General features: G+C 37.2%; 1 protein-coding gene across 1 annotated transcript in view; it reads right to left on the bottom strand.

Annotated features, from left to right (window-relative positions):
- Nucleotides 1-2,919: 2,919 nt before the first annotated feature.
- Nucleotides 2,920-22,148, bottom strand: part of LOC115893638 (ubiquitin carboxyl-terminal hydrolase 47-like) — a 51,687-nt gene continuing 32,458 nt past the window's right edge. The window contains exons 2-5 of the mRNA XM_030918650.1: nt 22,047-22,106; nt 15,547-15,750; nt 11,340-11,453; nt 2,920-3,093 (exon numbers count right to left, since the gene is read on the bottom strand). Coding sequence (XP_030774510.1) covers nt 2,920-3,093; nt 11,340-11,453; nt 15,547-15,750; nt 22,047-22,106 — 552 coding nt within the window. The remainder of the gene's footprint in view (nt 3,094-11,339; nt 11,454-15,546; nt 15,751-22,046; nt 22,107-22,148) is intronic.

The raw sequence follows: 22,148 nt of genomic DNA, 5'->3' as shown, positions 1-22,148 counted from the left end.
ATCCGGCCACTGCACTCCAGCCTGGGCGACAGAGCGAGACTCCGTCTCAAAAAAAAAAAAAAAAAAAAAAAAAAAAAGAATGTTCATAATAGTATCAGTAATATTAATAACTATAGTTTAAATATCTAAACCTATACAATGAAACTATTTTTCAGCCATTTAAAGCCCCATATTAAAATACTATTTAATAACATTAAAAATTACTCCTCATATAGTATTAAGTGAAAAACACTGATCAAAAATCTACTCAGGATTCTCCATTTTCTGAAAAGTACACATATAGAGGAAAGATAAGATAAAAATATGCAACGTTGCTAGAAGTGATGCTAGTAATACTGTAATTATTTTCACGTTTTTATTTATAGTAAGACAATGACATGTATTATATTTGTATAATCAAAGAAAGAGCGTTTTTAAAAAGCATGTCTTAGTCTCAAGGAATTCACAGGCCTCAGAGAGCCACAGGAAGTTGAAGTTAGTACACAGCACAAAGTAGAGTTCTGTAAATACTTGGTGCAAAAATGACTGAATCAACTGTCAGAAGACAAGGCAAATATCGCAAGAATCTTGATTGTTAAATCTGGAACTCTCTCACAGTGTTTCAGTTATCTCAGAATAATCTAGGGTGCTTATTTAAAACAAAATGCAGTTTTCTTCCAGGCTACTACAGAGCAGCTGTATCAGCATGTTGGGAAGTAATGCCTTGGAACCTACATTTTTCTTTTTTATTTTTTTGAGACGGAGTCTTGCTCTGTTGCCCAGGCTGGAGTGCAGTGGCACAATTTCAGATCACTGCAACCACCTCGTGGGTTCAAATGATTCTCCTGCCCCAGTCTCCCGAGTAGCTGGGATTACAGGCACCTGCTACCATGGCCAGCTAATTTTTGTATTTTTAGTAGACACAGGTTTTACCATGTTAGCCAGGCTGGTCTCAAACCCCAACCTCAGGTGATCTGCCCCGCCTCGGCCTCCCAAAATGCTGGGATTACAACAGTGAGCCACTGTGCCCGGCCGGAATCTGCATTTTTAACAAGTATCCCCAAAATTAATTTTTAAAGAAATTAAAATCTGAGAATCACTACTCTAGATAGTGTGATGGGAAACAGTTTTATTACCTCCTATTATCTGAAATCAAAGATAATTTTGTATTCTTTTTTATTGTGGTTGTTTGCTACAAAAGTTCTACTGATAGAAAGGATCCTAAATACCAAACATAATCAGGTGTTACTATTATTCCAGAACAAATAAACCACTAAAGCTGCACAATAACTAGATATGAGGAAATTATTCTAAATTCCTAAAATACAGTAAATGAAAGATTACAGATGACATAAGAACAAAATCTGGAGTTGGGCACCATGGCTTTTACCTGTAATACTAGCTACCCTGGGAGGCTGAGGCAGGAAGATCACCTCAAGACTAGCCTGAGCAACATAGTGAGAGCTCATCTCTACAAAAATTTAAAAGACAGGCATTGTGGTGCACACCTGTAGTACTAAGCTACTTGGGAGGCTGGGGTGGGAGGATCGTTTGAGCCTAGGAGTTCAAGGCTGCAGTGAGCTATGATCTTACCATTGCACTCCAGCCTGGGTGACAAAACAAGACCCTATCTCTATAACATAATAAAATTAAAAATAAGAAAATCTGCAATGTAACACTATAGTGTTCTTTTTACACTGATATTTGTAATGTAATATTTAAAATCAACCTCTGTTTTGAAGTTCTAAGAGTAAAGTTTCTGAAGCCATACTTAGCATGAAACACCATTAATGAGATATGCAATCAAAGGCTTCTCTGAACCCCAGTTCCATTTCCTTCAACATAAAACATACTATTATTTTATGCATACTATCTGTTGCAAAGATTTGTTTTAAGATGAAATAATATGTAAATTTATCAAGATTATTCATTAAGCAATTACAGAATCTTATATGTAAATAAACCTTTGCATAAAAAAGCTATTTTACTTGCTCAATACAGTGAAAAAATTGAAAAAATGTAGGCTTAATCATATTCAGGAAAAAACAGAAATTTCAAAATGACATGATTCATTTCAAGCACATGATTAAACTAAAAGATAACACAACAGAACCATAAAATAAGCATGGCCCATGTGCTTCAAAATGGAAGTACTGTTAAAAGTAGACACACAGACTTTCCTTTCTGGAGGAAGTCTACTTTAAAAATTTAAGAGTATAGTCAAAATAGAAAATTATTAAAAGAAGTGCTGAACTTTTTTTCTTTTTTCTTTTTTATTTGAGACAGGGTCTCAATCAATCACCCGAGTACAGTGGCGTCATCATGGCTCACTGCAATCTAGACCTCCCGGGCTCAAGCAATCCTCCCACCTAAGCCTCCTGAGGAGCTGGGACTACAAGCAACAGCGACCATGCCCCACTAATTTTTTTATTTTGATTTTTGTACAGATGATGTCTGGCTAGGTTGCCCAGGCTGGTTTCCAACTCCCAGGCTCAAGCAATCCTTCTGCCTTGGCCTCCTAAAGTGCTGGGATTATAGGTGTGAGCCACTGTGCCCAGGACACCTATAATCTCAGTTACTTAGGGGACTGAGGTGGGAGGACTGATTGACTCCAGGAGTTCAAGGACTGCAGTGAGCCATTATCATGCTTCTGTGCTCCAGGCTGGGCAACAGAGTAAGACTGTCTCAAAAAAAAAAAAAAGAAAAGAAAAAAGAAAAGTCTTCCTTCAAAACATAATATTCGATAATATTTATATTATTATTAAATAGTTGCAGCAGCAATATAGTAGAAACAACAATGGGTTGAAGGAAAAGTAAACCACATACTTTTCCTAACTTTGTGGCTGCTAGCTAGTACTCCTGCTCTAGGTCTCAGTTTTCTTATCCATAAAATAAGAGGATTAGGCTTGAAATTGCTAAGATTACTTTGGAGCTAATGCCCTATGATTTTATGAAAATACAACAACAAATCTTACCAGTTTCTGATTTATTCAAAATAGATGAGTAGGAGTAGCTTTGGCTGACATAATCACTGGTAGAACCCACAGAACCTTCTCTTGGAAGCGGACCTATAAACCTGTCATGAACACTGTCTTCCCCAGCACTGGAATCCTCCTAAAATGCAACATATTCAAATAGTTAGTAAATAGCAAATCTTGCTGAAACAATAGCACTCACCATTTCCTGTAGGAAGGTTTGAATGATGCCTGATACAAAACAATTTGGAAAGTTGCTCATGTCCCCTTCCAAAGTGTTACTTTCTAAATTTTCTTTCAAATTTTCTGTTTACATGACAGAAGATTTTTGGTACTAATAAGTCAAAAGTACCATTGTACTCCTTGATGACACTATCAGTCATTTTTATATCATCCTTGCCAGGTAGGCCTAGCACACAGGGGACACACAATTATTGTTGGATGAGATGGATAGCTTCCTACTGTCTCCAACAAGAAACTTCATTTTAATAAGGAAGATGCTGAAAAGGATTAAGGGACATAAAAATGGCACAAGCAATTGGGACAGAATTGAAGAATTCTTATGCATTTAAAAACATGAATCCCTGTGTTGTGAATCCAGAGTTCCCTAATTTAATAGTTATTTTAGATTTCAATGTCACTCGGACTAATCAAATCTTCTCATGATGTCATAAAAATAAATGATGCAATTAATGAAGATCAGAGAGCATATTCTGTTACCGCTTCAGTACAGATGGACTGTGTTTAATTACTGTCTAGTGTCCAGACAGGCATTGTTATTCACAATAAACTTCTAAATGAAAAGCATCAAACAGAACAATCTTTCCTGAGCAAAGTGTCATTAAACAGAAGGATTCTGAAAAAGTCCATAAAGCCTTAGATTTCTCAGCCTGTAAAAGAGTGAGGTAAATCAGAACAGGTTTTCTTAATCTTTTTTGGCATTTTAATTTTTTAAATTCTTATTTTTTTCAACTTTTAAGTTCAGGTGTACCTGCGCAGGATGTGCAGGTTTGTTACACAGGTAATGTGTGCCATGGTGGTTTGCTGCACAGATCATGCCATCACCTAGGTATTAAGTCCAGTATCCCTTAGCTATTCTTCCTGATGCTCTCCCTCCCTCTCCAGTGTGTGTTGTTCCCTCCCTGTGTTCACGTGTTCTCATCATTCAGCTCCCACTTACAAGTGAGAACATGTAGTGTTTGGTTTTCTGTTCCTGTGTTAGTTTCCTGAGAATAATGACTTCCAACTCCATCCATCTCCCTGCAAAGGACATGATCTCGTTAGTTGTTATGGCTGCACAGTATTCTGTGGTGTAAATGTACCACATTTTCTTTATGCAGTCTATCATTGATGGGCATTTAGGTTGATTCCATGTCTTTACTATTGTGAATAGTGCTGTAGTGAACATATGCATGCATGTATCTTTATAACAGAATGATTTCTACTCCTTTGCCTATATACCCAGTAATGGGATTGCAGGGTCAAAGGGTATTTCTGCCTCTAGGTCTTTGAGGAATGACCACATTATCTTCCACAATGATTGAACTAATTTACTCTCCCACCAATAGTTTAAAAGCATTCCTTTTTCTCCACAACCTCGCCAGCATCTTTTGTTTTTTGACTTTTTAATAACTGCCATTCTGACAGGCGTGGGATGGTATCTCATTGTGGTTTTGATTTGCATTTCTCTAATGATCAGTAATGTTAAGCTTTTTTTCCATGTTTGTTGGCTGCATGTGTATCTTCTTTTGAGAAATGTCTGTTCATGCCCTTTGCCTACTTTTTAATGGGTCTGTTTTTTTCATGTAAATTTATTTAAGCTCCTTGTAGATTCTGGATATTAGACCTTTGTCAGATGGATAGATTGTAAAAATTTTCTCCCATTCTGTAGGCTGGCTGGTCATTCTGAGGATAGTTTCTTTTGCTGTGTGGAAGCCCTTTCGTTTAATTAGATCCATTTGTCAATTTTCGCTTTTGGGGCAATTGCTTTTGGGGTTTTCATCATGAAATATGTGCCCATACCTGTGTCCTATATAATATTGCCTAGATTTTCTTCCAGGGTTGTGTATAGTTTTGGGTTTTACATTCAAGTCTTTAATCTGTCTTAATTTTTGTTTGTGGTGTAAGGAAGGGGTCCAGTTTCAATTTTCTGCATATGGTAGCCAGTTCTCCCAGCACCATTTATTAAATAGAGAATCCTTTCCTCACTGCTTTTGTCTGGTTTGTTGAATATCATCAGACAGTTGTAGATACGTGGGCTTATTTCTGAGTTCTCTATTCTGTTCCACTGGTCTATGTATCTGTTCTTTTACCAGTAGTATGTTGTTTTGGTTACTGCAGATTTGCAGTATAGTTTGAAGTTGGGTAGCATGATGCCTTCAGCTTTGTTCTTTTTGTTTAGGATTGTGTTGGCTATTCAGGCTCTTTTTTGGTTCCATATGAATCTTAAAATAGATTTTTCTAATTATCTGAAGAATGTCAATGGTAGTTTAATGGGAATAGCACTGAATCTATAAATTACTTTGTGTAGTATGGCCATTAACAAGATATTGATTCTTCTTATCCATAAGCATGGAATGTTTTTCCATTTGTCTATGTCTTCTCTGATTTATCTGAGCAGTGGTTTATAGTTCTCCTTGAAGGTGTCCTTCACTTTCCTTGTTAGCTGTATTCCTAGGTATTTTCTTTCTGTAGCAATTGTGAATGGGAGTTCATTAGTGATTTGGCTCTCTGCTTGCCTATTGTTGGTATACAGGAACGCTAGCAATTTCTGCCACTGAATTTGTATCCTGAGACTTTGCTGAAGTTGCTTACCAGCTTAAGCTGATTTTATGAAAATACATCATAAGACGATGGGGTTTGCTAGATATAGGATCACGTCATCTGCAAACAAAGATAATAATCTGACTTCTCTTCCTATGTGAATATCTTCTATTTCTTTTTCTTGCCTGATTGTCTGGGTCAGAACTTCCAATACTATGTTAAATAGGAGTAGTAAAAGAGGGCATCCTCGTCTTGTGCCAGTTTTCAAGGGGAATGCTTCCAGCTTTTGCCCATTCAGGATTATATTGGCTGTGGGTCTGTCATATATGATTCTTGTTATTTTGAGGTATGTTCCTTCAATTCCTAGTTTACTGAGAGTTTTTAACATGAAGGGATAATGAATTCTATTGAAGGCCTTTTCTGCATCTTTTGAGATAATCATGTGTTTTTTGTCTTTAGTTCTGTTTATGTGATGAATCGCATGTATTGATTTGCACATGTTGAACCAACCTTGCATCCTGGGAATGAAGCCAACTTGATCATGTGGACAAGCTTTTTGATGTGCTGCTGAATTCAGTTTGCTAGTATTTCGTTAAGGATTTTTGCATCGATGTTCATCAGGGATACTGGTCTTAAGTTTTCTTTTTTTGTTGTATCTCTGCCAGGTTTGGGTATCAGGATGAGGCTGGTCTCATACAAAGAGTTAGGGAGGAGTTCTTCCTTTTCAATATTTTGGAATAGTTTCAGTAGAAATGGTACCAGCTCTTCTTTGTACCTCTGGTAGAATTCAACTGTAAATCTGTTTGGTCCTGGGCTTGATTGGTAGGCCATTTATTACTGCTTCATTTTCAGAATTTGTAATTGGTCTATTTAGAGACTCAATTTCTTCCTAGTTCAGTCTTGGGAGGGTATATGTGTCCAGGAATTTATCCATATTTTCTACTTTATGTGCATAGAGATGTTTATAGTATATTCTCTGATGGTTGTTTGTGTTTCTGTGGGGGTCAGTGGTGATATCACCCTTATCATTTCTGATTGTGTTTATTTGATTATTCTCTCTTTTCTTATTAGTCTAGCTAGCAGTTTATCTATTTTATTAATTTTTTCAAAAAACCAACTCCTGGATTTGTTGATTTTTGAAAGGTTTTTTGTGTCTCTATCTATCTCCTTCACTTCTGCGCTGATGTTGGTTTTTTCTTCTCTTCTGCTAGCTTTGGGGTTTGCTCTCGGTTCTCTAGTTCTTTTAGTTGTAGTGTTAGGTTGTTAACTTGACATCTTCCTAGCTTTTTGATGTGGGCGTTTAGTGCTATAAATTTCTTTCTTAACCCTGCTTTAGCTGCATCCCAGATATTCTGGTATGTTGTCTCTTGGTTCTCACTAGTTTCAAAGAACTTCTTGATTTCTGCCTTAATGTCATTATTTACTCAAGAGTGATTCGGGAGCAGGTTGTTCAATTTTGTAGTCATGTGATTTTGAGTGAATTTCCTTTTTTTTTTTTTTTTTTGAGACGGAGTCTCGCTCTGTCGCCCAGGCTGGAGTGCAGTGGCGCGATCTGGACTCACTGCAAGCTCCGCCTCCCGGGACTACAGGCGCCCGCCACCCCACCACTTTGCCCGGCTAGTTTTTTGTATTTTTTTTAGTAGGGACGGGGTTTCACCGTGTTAGCCAAGATGGTCTCGATCTCCTGACCTCACGATCCGCCCATCTCGGCCTCCCAAAGTGCTGGGATTATACGGCTTCAGCCACCACGCCCAGCCTTGAGTGAATTTCTTAATCTTGAGTTCTAGTTTGATTGTGCTGTGGTCTGAGAGACAGTCTGTTGCAATTGCTGAGGAGTGTTTTACTTCTGATTATGTAATCAGTTTTAGAGTAACTGCTATGTGGTGATGAGAAGAATGTATATTCTGTTGTTCTAGGGTAGAGAGTTCTGTAGATATCTATCAGGTCCACTTGATCCAGAGCTGAGTTAGGTACTGAATATCTTTGTTAATTTTCTGTTTCAATGATCCGTCTAACAATGTCTTTCAATAATCTGTTTAATTTCAATGATCTGTCAGTGGGGTGTTAAAGTCTCCCACTGCTATTGTGTGGCAGTGTTAAGTCTCTTTGTTGGTCTCTAAGAACTTGCTTTATGAATCTGGATGCTCCTGTATTGGGTGCATACATATTTAGGACAGTTAGCTCTTCCTGTTGGATTGAACTCTTTACTATTATGTAATGCCCTTCTTCGTCTTTTTTGATCATTGTTGGTGTAAACCCTGTTTTGTCAGAAACTAGGATTGCAACTCCTGCTTTTTTCTGTTTTCCATTAGCTTGGTAAATTTTCCTCCATCCCTTTATTTTGAGCCTGTGTGTCTTTGCACATGAGATGGGTCTCTTGAGGACAGCATACTGATGAGTCTTGACTCTATTCAGCTTACCATTCTGTGCCTTTTAATTAAGGCATTTAGACCATTTACATTTAAGGTTATAATGTTATGTACAAATTTGATCCTGTCATCATGATGCTAGCTGGTTATTTTCCCAGCCTGTTTATATGGTTGCTTAATAGTGTCACTGGTCTGTGTACTTCATTTTTGTAGTGGCTGGTAATGGTTTTTCCTTCCCATATTTAGTGCTTTCTTCAGGAGCTCTTGCAAGGCAGGCCTGATGGTGATGAATTCTCTCAGCACTTGCTTGTCTGAAAAGGATCTTATTTCTCCTTTGCTCATGAAGCTTAGTTTGGCCAGATATGAAATTCTGGGTTGGAAATTCCTTTAAGAATATTGAATATTGGTCCCTAATCTCTTCTGGCTTGTAGGGTTTCCACTGAGAGGTCTACTGTTTGCCTGTTTGTAGGTGACCTGGCCTTTCTCTCTGGTTACCCTTAACATTTTTTATTTCACTTTGACCTTGGAGAGTCTGATGATTATTGTCTTGGGGTTAATCTTCTCATGGCATATCTTACTGGGGTTCTCTGCATTTCCTGAATGTGAATGTTGGCCTGTCTTGCTAGATTGGGGAAGTTCTCCTGGATGATATCCTGAAGTATATTTTCCAACTTGGTTCCATTCTTCCTGTCTCCTTCAGGTACTCCAATCAGCTGTACGTTTGGTCTCTTTACATAATCCCGTATTTCTTGGAGGTTTTGTCCATTCCTTTTCATTCTCTTTTCTCTATTCTTGTCTGCCTGTCTTATTTCAGAAAGACAGTCTTCAAGCTCTGAGATTCTTTTCTCTACTTGGTCTATTCTGCTATTGATACTTGTGATTGCACTGTGAAGTTCTTGTAGTGTGTTTTTTAGCTTCATCATGTTGGTAATGTTCCTCTCTAAACTGGCTCTTCTGGCTGTCAGCTTCTGTATTATCACAATTCTTAGCTTCTTTGCATTGGGTTACAACATGCTTCTTTAGCTCAGCAAAGTTCGTTATTAGCCACCTTCTAAAACCTACTTCTGTCAATTCAGCCATCTCAGCCTCAGCAGTTCTGTGCCTTTGCTGGAGAGGCACTGAGGTCATCTGGAGAAGAGGCACTCCGGTTTTTTGAGTTGTCGACGTTTTTGTGTTGACTCTTTCTCATCTTTGTGGGCTTATCCACCTTTGATCTTTGAGGATGCTGACCTTTGAATAGGGATTGTGTGGGGTCTTTTCTGTTGGTATTATTGTTATCGTTTTCTGCTTGTTTGTTTTACTTTTAACCATCAGGCCGTAGGGCTGCTGCAGTTTGCTGGGGGTCCACTCCAGGCCGTAGTTGCCTCAGTTTTTCCCATACCTGGAGGTATCACCAGTGAAGGCTGTGAAATAGCAAAGATGGCCATCTACTCCTTCCTCTGGAAACTCTGTCCCGGGGGTCCTGACCTGTTGCTGGCCTGAATGTACCTGTAGGAAGTTGCTGGAAACCTCTGTTGGGAGGTCTCACCCAGTCAGGAGGAACAGGATCAGGCATGCTTAAAGCAGTCTGGCTGCCTTCTGGTAGAGAAGGTGTGCTGCATTGTGTGGGGACCCTTCCTCATTTGAACGTTTGAACTCTCCAAAGCTGGCAGTCTGGATGGCTGAGTCAACCAAACCACAGAGACAGTGGCCTCCCCTCTCCCCTACCCAGAGCTCCATCCCAGGGAGAGATTAGAGCTCTGTCTGTTTAACACTGGCTAGAGTGACTGAAGTCCCTGCAAAGAGCTCCTAGCCAGTGAGGGGGAATGGATCAGGGTCCAGCTTAAAAGGCAGTTTGGCCACGATCTGGCAAAGCAGCTGTGCTGCAATGGGAGGAATCCTTCCTGGTCCAGACCATTTGAATCCTCCAAAGCCAGCAGCTGGAATGACTGAGTCAACAGAACCACAGAGATGGTGGCCACCCCTCCCACTGGGAACTCCATCCCATCTCGGGCAGACTCCAGCCTGTTGCCATTGGCTGGCTTGAATTCCAACCCAGTGAGTCTTAGCTTGTGAGGTGCTGTGGAAGTGGGGCCCACAGAACAATGCTGCTTGGATCCCTGGATTCAGCCCCCTTCCTAGGGGTATATATATGGATGGACTTCCCACCTTGTTGGGGATCCTGGGGTCGGAGTACGTAAAACTCTTGGGTCTGTATGTGTGCCCAAGTGGCTGCTCTACCAAGATTCCACACAGCTCTGTGTATAGGACCCAAGATCCTGGTGGCATGGGCTCCTGAGGGGATCTCTTGATCTTAGGGTTGCAAAGATCCATGAAAGTAGCGTGGTTTCCTGGGCAGAGTCATACAATCATTCACAGCTTCCCTTGGCTGGGAGTGGGGATTCCTTTGGCTTTGTGCCTCTCCTGGGTGGGCCATTGCCCCACCCTGCTTTTCTTCACTCTCTTTGAGTCCAGTTGTTTGCCTAATCAGTCACAATGCGAGAACCTGGATATTTCAGTTGAATGTGCTGTATTCACTTGCCCCTTTCATTCCTCTCCATAAGGGCTGTGGACCGCAGCTGTTTCTAATCAGCCATCTCAGTCCCTTCCTCTTACTCTTTTTTAACTCATGTCCTCTACAATGTACTGAGAGGAAAAAAAAAAATCTCTGGTGGAATAGCCCTCAAATTGGGAGTTACTGCATTAGATATCTCTAAGGCAACTGGGCTGAAGAGGAAAGTCTACTGAAATGTGAATTGGGATAAATATTAAAAGAATAGAAATGAAACATTTAATGTATACACCAGTCATTCCAAAAAAGGTGGCAGGTTAGGGGAGGAAGTGAGAATGGAAATGACCTTGTCGCAGATACTGAAAAACCAGACGAAAACCACCGAAGATTTACAGCAACCAAGCAAATGCTTAAACAAAGGAAGGGTCACTACTGAAACACAGGAGATCCTTGTGGCACTCTGACTTATCCTAGACCCACCCCCATCCCTGGTATGGCAGTGGTCTTGAAGACAGCAGCATATGTTAAATCCAACGTGGCAACAGACTACGGTCTATATACAGTCTGTATACACAAATAATGTTGCTATGGATGTCCAGTGTAACTATGTTATTCTACACACTTAAACCAACAGAAAATGAAAAACATTAATTTATTACACAAATTACAAAACACATCTTATTTCCTTCAGGAAACTGCATCCTCAAGTAGTAGGTGACAGTGCACAAAAATTATAAAAACAGGGTTTTCTAAGTAGCTTACCAGCAGTATTTGAGGTTGTTCACCATCTTTATCTGTCAAATGCAGAAAGTTCTTCTTTCCTGGCTCAAAATTAGCGTCAAGAAGTGACTTGTCACTGGTATGATCCAGTGGAGCCTATGGACATAAAACATAATATTTCAGATTATGAGAAACATAAAATAAGTAATCTATAAATGGACACATATCTACATTTAAATAGTATTTGTTTAGCAATGATCTGGTAAAATTCTGTTCATGTAGGCTTGGAATTAACTCATTTATTCATTAACTGGGATAGCTAAGCCCAGTAACAATGCATACACTGATAGGTATCCCAGAGACTCACATTCCCCAACATCTAAAAAACTAAAAAGAGAAAAGGTGAAAGTTAAGAGTGTTAAGTACTACATACACATAAAAAGAATCTATAAACATTTCTCTCCATGTTCTATACAATATATGCAGTATGATATTTAATGGAGTTTTCATGAAAATTGACCAAAGATAATTTTACATAAAAACTAAAATGTTTTGATATATAAATGTGATGAAAAATACCAGATAAGCAACATACTAAGCAACCCAACCAAAATAATTATGTAACATAATTATGTAATGCAACAAAAATATAACTAATGTAGTATATATTATAGCCTTTAGAAAGACTCCTTAAGGAAAAGCCTCTCCTAGTAAATGATACCTCTTTCAAATGTACCACTAGGATTCAGAGGACCCAGGGGGTATGGAAGTGATTGTGATCAGACCTTTGAAAATTAAACATTAAGATTCAAGTCTTCATGTAACTTATATGGTAGGGCAATTTCAACTCTAGCTGTCATTCTAATATACTCTAGTTGGTGGATGAGAGAGGAAACTCTGTATGCCCCAAGCCCTATTCACTCATTCCAGACCACTATAGAGAAAAATGAGGGAGTAGAAGTATCTTTAAAACTATTTTGTTGCATTAAGAAATGTTTTTAATGTTTCAAAGACATGGGCAGAGTCTCCTTATACTCATTTTATGAAAATGTCTTTATTTCTTAGGAAATTAACACTAATTAACATTGTACAAAAGTGCAGGTATTGAGGACAAAAAAAATTAACCGTAAGAGATTCCGCTACTTACTATCTGTGTAACTTTGGAAGTTATTTCACTTCCCCGTGACTCAGTTTCTTCACCTATGAGGGTGTAGTAGCACCTACCTCATAGAGTAGTTAATAATATAAGGATTAAAAAAGATTACATTTGTACAGAGCTTAGAATACTATAAACACAGTGCAAAAGATGTGCTAAGTAAATAAAATAGCGAATATATGTTCTACCTCTTAATTTTGGCTAACATCTATCAATCTACAAGAAAAACAGGACACAGAAAACCTGAAGCTGAAAGAAGCCACATGGAAGGAAGAAAGGGATTGCTGGGTTCCTTCAAGTCATTGGTGGGACATGATCAGATGACATAGCTGAAATACACAGGGGTTTTACCTCAGTAAGTGTCTGTATACAAGGTGGTGGGTAGCTAAATGGCCTTAGTTTTCTGAGGAGTATCCATTCAGCACTATGCAGGAAGCAGGAGAAAGTAGTCATATTTGTAGAAATGTACAGGAGGCAAATAAAAATACAGAAATAGAGCTCTTGAGTACAGTAATAGCTAAAGAAAGAGTAACAGGTAATCCTGACATACAGCTATTTAAAGCTATTGTGGAAGATAATTTAACAAATGCTTTTTGAATGCCCAGAAAGAATGTTTATGGAGGATACGAAATTTACACGAGGTTCCTGTCATGAAAATGCTTACATTGGAAATGGAAAGACATAGATGAATAACACCTATAACAAAAAGGAACTATGATAAGTGGTTCAGCCAAAGGGGATAGGAGGTCAAAGAGAAAACAATTACATTTAAAGTAGCATGAGGAAACATCGAGTAAAGCTTTTTAAGGGTAAAAGATGAATAGGACCTGGGAAGACACCTAGGACAGTACAGAACTATCCTTTAAACTGAAAAAGGACAACACTAGAAATTATGTGGTGATGTACCAGAAACTACTCAAAGTCTCAGATTAAATATTGTTTATCTTTCTATGTCTTGTCTGACTACCAATTTTACTGGTTAATTTCAGTTTAAAACATTAGTTCTATATTTTAAAAAAACAAATATATTATGGAATAAAAAGTATAATATGATTTTAAGGGCAAATCAGGCAACATCAAACATCTCTGATTCTCCTGTGGAACCAACTTAAAATATGTACTCCAAATACCATAGGGATACACATTCAACTTCATTGACTGTTAGAGGTATTTTCCTGGAAAACTTAAGACAGAAAAATATGGAAATTTATGTTAAGAAAATAAATCAATGCAGTGTCTGGGATTTAAGAGTATAAAGCCTTAAAGAGCCAATAGTAGCTTGTCTGAGATTTTTAATCAGTGGGCAATGAACAGTGATTGAAGGTTACTGAACTAAAAGGTGATGTAAGTGCTACAATTTTGGATGATAGAAATAATTCTAACTATCATGTAGGGTGGACGGAGAGAAAGGAAACAAAAAAGACTATCTAGAATACTATTCTAATAACGCAGATGAGATGCAACTCAGTGGTCTCCTTCCTTAACCACAATCCCAGGCAAAAATGATCAGTGCCTCTGCTATGTTCTGAAGGTTTATGTCTCCCCAAAATTCATATGCTGAAACCTAATCCCCAATGCAATGATATTAAGTGGTGGGGCCTTAGGAGCTGATTAGGTCTTAAGGGTGGAGCCCTCATGAATAGGATCAGTGCCCTTATAAAAATTGCCCAAGGAGAGATGTCTATCAAGGATTCCTAGAAATTTTTTTAGTAATTGCAATTGTTTATTTTGGTAGTAAACATTAATACAAAATTAGGTCAAATGATGACCTAAGTACATGTCTCCCAATAATCCTCCCCAAAAGTCCATAAAATGTCCAAAAAAAAAAAAAAAAGCACGCTTAGCAAACCAAAAATTTTGAGAAATTAAAAAACAGAAAACAGACAGGATCAGACCTATGGAAAAATAAAACTAAAGGGAACCACAGCCCAAAGATCCTATAAGAGAAGACTATTGTGGAGATAAAGGTAGTAAGGAACTTCAGACTAAGGTCAAGACATAGAGGCCAGGAAACAGTTAAAAGTGAGCAAGTGGGAAAAGGCATTCTGATCAGTTTGGTATCTCCTCTCTTTTTCTCCTTGGACTATGAAGCAGACAGCAGTGCCTATTTCCTGTCAGGGTGAAGAGTGGGCACTGTGACCAGAGAGGCAGTGCAGTGCTGTCTAACTAGGTACTGACGAACTCCTAACCCTAAAGAGTCAGAAACCAGTCAATCCCAGAACAAATTATAAACATATCACATCTAGCAGCATGTCCCACCCTTTTTCCACAACAACCAAGAACTGAATATGGTAAGTTCAATCAGCATCCACAGAGAAGTGAAGAGATTCTCAAATATAAAAATGAGCAGAAAGTAAGAATCACTAAATATTTAAAGAAATGCTACACCATGAAAGAGAGAAACTAAACATCATGGATAAAGGATAAACACTTAAGGAAACAGTTAACAGAACAGAAGACTAAAATTAGAAAGTATACCCTCAAAGAGATCTGACAAGACTGCAGTCGTTAAAAATGTTTTTAAGCTTGAGAGTCAAAAGTCAAAAGCTATACATGTCCATACAAAGAAAAATAAACATATAAAAAAAGTTGCCCAGAAATACACATAGACACACAAATAAAAAGAAATAAAAGCCAGCAAGAGATAATCTTGGTTAACATTGGAATGTATGAGGCATATATGATTCCATTTTTCTTACTATGAATATTTTTTCTTCCTTTCCAAAATCAGATCATAAAATATGATTTTACAATCTTTTACCATGGAAAAATATACGATGATCATCATTCTGCTCAGTAAATACAGACAATATTACTGAATATTTAGTTGAGACAATATTATGAGAGTCACCTTTCATGAATGAAAAAACTGACGAAATGACATAATGTAAACTTTAGGACAAGCAAATGTTAAATCCAGAATGGAGGCAAAGGAAGACGAAGGATCCAATTACTGAGCTGCACATAGGCTCTTACTGTAGTTGTTATACTTTTGTTTATGATTTAAAAAGAGTTCCAGGATTTAACATTATCATTAGTAGCAACAACAATGGCTATAATAACATTTTTAGAAGCTTAAGTCTAGGATTTTACCATATCAGCAGTATTGATTCCATTTCCCCACACCAAATCAAAGGTTCCATTTATGTAGCCTACTTTGTTGGCCACATCTTCAAAGAGCTTTCTGACTGGAGTAGATGCTGGTAAATTTAAAGTGATCCGTTCATTCACTGTCTTTGAATTAGTAGTATCTTGTATTATACATAAGACTCTAGGTTCTTCAGCAGCATTTTCTATCTGAAATTTTAAGAAAAATAGGACTTTATATATTATCTTCAAGGCAAAACAGAAGTATAATTAGCCATAAAATTTTATGATTAAATGTAAAAGACCTCACAAAATATTAAGTATTTTCTCTGTGCTATTTTCTCTGTTTTATTGTAGCCTGAAACACATTCTAATGGATATGTCAAACATATAAGTACCATGTAAGTTTGTTTTGGAAACATCGGGGCATATTTCAGAATCAACAATCATTCTTGGAGACATTTGCTTTCACCTTTAAGATGTAAACCCATGGTCAATAAGCCATGAAGATAGTAATATTTAAGCAATTTTAAGTTAAAAATTATAAAATCTGATCCTTAAAAATGTGTCATTACCATGCTAGCCACAGTCAAACCAAGTATTTCTGGGTCCCCTAAAAAAACAATGGGAATTGTGCAAAAATGCAGTAAGGATTGTCTAAAGATTACAAAATCTATAAGGGATACAGGCTACTACATCTCCTAATCTTTACGCTGCTGTACCCATAAGTCCAGATGTCCAAAAAGCTCCATTTATTAATGTGTTGGGAGCTGACAAGCTTATCCAAACAGATGAGCCAGGAGGAGCGGGAGGGAAAAACAAGGAAACAGTTTCAATTACCAACACAGAAAGGAATTAGGGTCACGAATTCTCCTTCCTGCTCAAACTTTCTCAAATAAGCTATGCCCTCCCTCAAGCTGTTAAGGGACACCACTTTTCCACTTTCCACAGGGGTAAAACACTACATCAAAGATACTTTATTGGAAGAAATTCCTTTCCCTCCTTCTATAATGGCTATCTCAATGAATGGCACCATCATCTGCCTAGCTGCTGAAACCAAACAGCTGAACTGATCATCTTCCTCGTCCTTCCCTCTTTACCTCACAGAGTCTCCAAATCCTGTCCATTCTACCTTTTGAATATCTCTTGAACTACCTCCTGCACTTTATTCCTGCCTGCAGCAGTAAGAATATCCTACAACAAAATTATGGAACAGCTTCCCAAGAAGTTTAACTTCTTCCAATCTTATATTCCTTTAACCCAGAATAGTATTTCTGATACACAAATCTGATTACGTAAATCTCTTGCTTTCCCTGAAAGTCAGGTGTGGCATTAAACTGGGAGATGTCTCACCATCTCCATAATGGGCTATTCAGAAATATGATCTTTACAAACTGGTGGTTTACACAAAAATTTATTTCTTCCTTAGTTTTTACAACACTATCAACCCCAACCTTTTGTTGCTTCTATATTATCCATTTTTAAATAAGAAAAATTATAACTAGCTAGTACTGAAGATGGGATAGCCACAAAGTTTTTTGTTTGTTGAAGTAATACAATTATCATCTGTTTCTGTGACACACACTTTTGGGTTTGCAAGAGATCATTTAAAGTTATTCCAATTAGTTTAGAACAAAAGTAAGTTGATATAAAAGTATAATATTTAAAATAAATTGGGTAGCACTACAATTCAGACACACTAAATATTTAATTACCAATAAGTTAGTTAAAAAATAAAAAGAAAATACATTTCTGTAAAATAAAAGAAACAAAAGAACATTATCAATATACATTTCAAAAAAGATAAAAAAGCCTTCACCTGTACATTTTAGATGTTATATTAACACATTTAATAGATCATTTTACACATTTTAACCCTAAACTAAAAAACATAGACCTTTTTAAAAATGCTGGTTTATGATGAAACAGTAAATAACTCAAAATAAATTTCAACTACAAAAGGTACACTTTTATAGATTCAATAGTATACTTCAGGGATAGCTCAGGTCTGAACGATTCAGTGTTCCTGGTATAAAATACTGTAGTAGCCAGATTTTAAAGCCTCAAATAGGCTGGAGTTGATGGTCAAAGGAAGACAACTCTAAGAATTTAGAAATCAAAAGTGCTATGATAGTAATCATACATAAGAATGGTGATGTGGCAACATCATATGGCCAGACACTAGCAGTTCCTGGTTCTTTCCCTAAATATGTGAATGCAGGGTCCAAGCACTCCAGATGCCTCTCCTTCTATGTGGAAAAATTATCCCTCAATAGAATCCTATCTAAAGACTAAATGTATTATACAGATAAAAACAAAATTCAATCTCATGTGTGGCTTATATTCTTTTTAGTAATAGCCCTTCTTTTCTGTACATATACATAATTTTGCTTTTTTAAAAAATAGTACGAGTATAAAGGAAAAAATGGAAATAATCTGTAACTCTATAACCCACAGATAACTATTAGCATGCTGGCATATATCCTTCCAAGTATCTTATCTGCAAACACACACATACACACACACACACACACACACAGAGAGAGAGAGAGAGAGGAGAGAGAGAGAGGAGAGAGAGAGGGAGAGGAGAGAGAGAGAGAGAGAGGCTATGCATGCATGCTACATAATCACAAACACTGGATTAGAATACACATGCTGTTTTCTAACATCTTTCTTATATCATGCAATCTTTCCCTGTAAAGCTTTTCCTAACTCATCATTTTAACAGCTAGGTAGTATTTGTTAGTACATGGATTAATAATAATTTACTTAATAAATTCTATTTTATTGACTTAGACTTTATTATACTTTTACAAATAATTCTGTGATGAACACCTACATAAAACTTCATATACTTTGTTTCCTTAAACTCCTTATACATAGAATTTCTCAGCAAATTACATTTTCCTCTTGAATTCTGTTGTAGGATGATTTAAACAGATAAAAAGCTCTGCTCTTCTTTAAAGCTCTAAGCTAGCCACTGCTAAATTCTACTTTACACTCAACTTTCTGGGCCCATTCTTATTTCACCTATACTTTAATCTATTATGTGGACTTCATCTGAATTTTAGAATCACCATTGCTAATAGTAATCATACTAAAGTAAAATTTCTCTCCTCCTTTCCCCCTCCAATTTGGGAACTGAGAAGAAAACAATTTTTTTGTTGTTGCAATTTTAAGATACTACCAATAAGATGTGGCAACAGATTTTTTTTAATAGCTTTTCAAGAGAAAAAAAAATTATACATTATAAATTAAACATGCAAGAAACATTTCCAAAACATTTAAATGTAAAAAGGTTTTTTTGGAAATGGGAAATTAGGGCAGCTATCTTCTTAATTTCTTTGTGGCTCTAACCAAGACTGATCCTACTTATGCCCAAAGGTAAAACCAATTATGTCTTGAGATGAATTAAAAATAGCAAAAAATTCTTTGCCATTCTTTTTCCTTTTTCCTTTTCTCAAGAATCTGACCTGGCCACGTGACCATCTAAGACCAAGAGAATGTGATAGAAGTGACACTGTGTAACTTAAGGCAGGGCCTTAAGAAACCAGCAGTTCCTGCTTTTGTATTTCTTGGAACATTCCCTCTTATAATCCAGCCACCATGTAAGTAATCCAGTTACCCTGGATCAGCATGCTGTGAGGAGGCCCTAGCAGTCCATATAGAGAGGAAGTGGCCACTTGGTGGAGACACTGAGGTGGCTGATGTATGAGAAAAGCCTTTTGGACATTCCATTCAATGGAATGGCTGCCATTCCATTCAATGACTGCCACCAACTTAATGGAGCCAAGTAATTCTAGATGATGCCACCTGGAGCAGAACCAAATAGTTGGTGAGCCCTGGCCCCAATCCCATCCTGCAGAAATCTGGACAAATAAACGAATTGCCCTACTAAGTCACTAAACTTTAGGGTCCACTGTTACATAGTAATATATAAAAAATAAACATACCTAAACACCTTCAAGCACATCCAAGTTCAAGTGGGGAAAGTATGATGATGGTGCTGGTAGGGAGGGAAGGGTACTACTTTTCATTTAAGTACTACATCCAACATTAAGAAAAGGCATCTGAGGATACATCATGATTGAGGGGAGGGAGCAAAAATTTTTAGTTGAAAGAGTTCTCTGATGAACCCGAGGTAAGAGAAAACAAGTGCAAAATTATAGAAAAGCCTAAAACATGTTCCATTTAGAAAAACATTTAATGTAGTTTAGATGCGCTATTTGAAGAGCACAAAGTTTTCTACAAAGAAAATCTAGCCAAGTACAAAAAAAGGTATAAATCCTAAAGTTGAAACTACTTATTTTACAGACAACTCATAGCAATATTACACTTGTGAGACTCGGGGGAAAGTCAACAGCAGTTATAGTTACTCTACAGGCTAATAGAATGCTCGGTGTTTATGTTCATTGTAGAAACAAAGCTAGATTTCCTAGCAACGTCTGAAGGAAAAAAACCTTTTTAAAAAAGTAAAAAGGGCCGGGAGAGGTAGATCACATCTGTAATCACTTTGGGAGGCCAAGGTGGGAGGATCACTTCAGGTCAGGAGTTCGAGATCAACCTGGCCAACAGGGTAAAACCCTGTATTATTTTGTATTAATAATACAAAATTTGCTGGGTGTGGTGGCACATGCCTGTAACCTCAGCTACTCAGAAGGCAGAAGCAGGAGAATCGCTTGAACCCAGGAGGTAGAGGTTGCAGTGAGCTGAGACTGTGCCACTGTGCTCCAGCCTGGGTGACAGTGAGACTCTGTCTCAAAGAAAAAAAAGTAGAAAGAATAAAATCATAGCCTTGTTTATAAAAGGTGAAACATACTGGGATAAAAAACACTGAAAACAGTTTTCTTCCAAAGATACAATTAACTGCTAGAAACATCTAGAAGTTGTTGGCATAGTTCTAAGACATTTTAGAGCCCGCTGAAGGGATCTTCGCCTCTTAAGTCATCTTGTCTCCTTTTCTTGACATTCCCAATAGTTTTAAGTTTAAATCTGAGTTCTCTGATAACATCATAATTTTTGTTTCAAAAAATACTTCCTATGTGTTTATTAAAGAACACAAACTGACATTTAAAATTGATGGTATATGTTCAGAATGGCATCAGCATATAGAATATAAGCTAATATCAAACAAAATTCAAAATTATCAAGACTTAAATATTTCTAAGAGAAAAAAATTAAGATAAAGTATTTTTAAATTATGAAGGTACCGCTTTACTTCTAAATTCAACCTATGCTCTCTAAGACTTTCTTCCTTTCAATGTTATTGCGAAGAATAATATTTTGGTTACAAGTTTTACACACACACACACACGCGTGCGTACAATAAGTCCATTTTCTCTCCCTTTTGGTACAGGAGCTGCCATAAGCTAGGTAATTAGGCCTTAGAGCACTACCCATCTGGGTATCCAGAGTTCAAGGTTAATGTATTGCCACAGATTTTAAAATAGAATTGATGGTATGAATATTTTTGCTGGTTGAAATTTATAAAATGTATCAGCTGCCAGGCGTGGTGGCTCACACCTCAGCACTTTGGGAGGCCAAGGCGGGTGGATCACCTGAGGTCAGGAGTTCAAGACCAGCCTGGCCAACATGGCAAAACCCTGTCTCTACGAAAAATAAAAAAATTAGCTGGCATGGTGGTGCACACCTGTAATCCCAGCTACTCGGGAGGCTGAGGAAGGAGAATTGCTTGAACCCAGGAGGCAGAGGTTGCCATGAGCCGAGATCGCACCATTGCACTCCAGCCTGGGCAATAAGAGTAAAACTCCATCTCAAAAAAAAAAAAAAAAAAAAAAAAACTATCAGCTTCATTTAGACTCTGCATTTTTATTTTAACAAGTAACATTTCTAGGGCTATTAATGAAGGTCCTAACTTACATTTGAAAAAAGAGGTTTTATTTTTAAGATCCTCACTTCACCCCACCTCAAAACTGCAGCCAACTCTGATGTTATCTACGTGATCTTTTTCTAAGTGGTCTCTTGCCACACTTGGGAAGGACAGGAGAGATTAAATGAGCAACTCCGGGGAAAAAAACAGAGCAAAGGGACTGAAGGAAAAATTAAGTATCAAGTAAAGATTATACCAGAATGTTATATCACATGGAAGTTTAAGTCTGTAGTGCACACAGGCTCTCAGAAATTTAGTAGAATAGGATTTCTGGATTTTGACTTTGTAAATTTTTAAATGATTTAATTTCCTACATTATTAATATCTCAGAAAATAAATACATCTGGGAAAATAGGCAACTATCATACCCAACATCATAACAAAGGGTTCCTTAGTTTTTCCATCAGTTTTTTCTCCCTCATTCACTAGCTAAAAACAAGGTACTATCCGACACAAATTCATTTAAGGTGACTTTTTTATTATTAAAATTGGGTAGAAATAAAATAGCCAAACAAGCATAAAACATAAGACATGCCTTGATATTAAATAAAAATACTAACATGCTGTTACTTGCTCTGCTGATTATCACACTAAGGCAATTACATCAGCAGTCTACCTGTAAAAATTTCTTCTTCATTTCATCAAAGATATTTTGTCTGCATCTCCAAAACACATCCTATGGTATATAAGAACAAAATGAATTACAAATTATTTATAT

This window comes from Rhinopithecus roxellana, chromosome 15 (genome assembly GCF_007565055.1).
Source record: "Rhinopithecus roxellana isolate Shanxi Qingling chromosome 15, ASM756505v1, whole genome shotgun sequence".
Classification (NCBI taxonomy): Eukaryota; Metazoa; Chordata; class Mammalia; order Primates; family Cercopithecidae; genus Rhinopithecus; species Rhinopithecus roxellana.
This window is presented reverse-complemented; position numbering and strand designations above follow the sequence as displayed.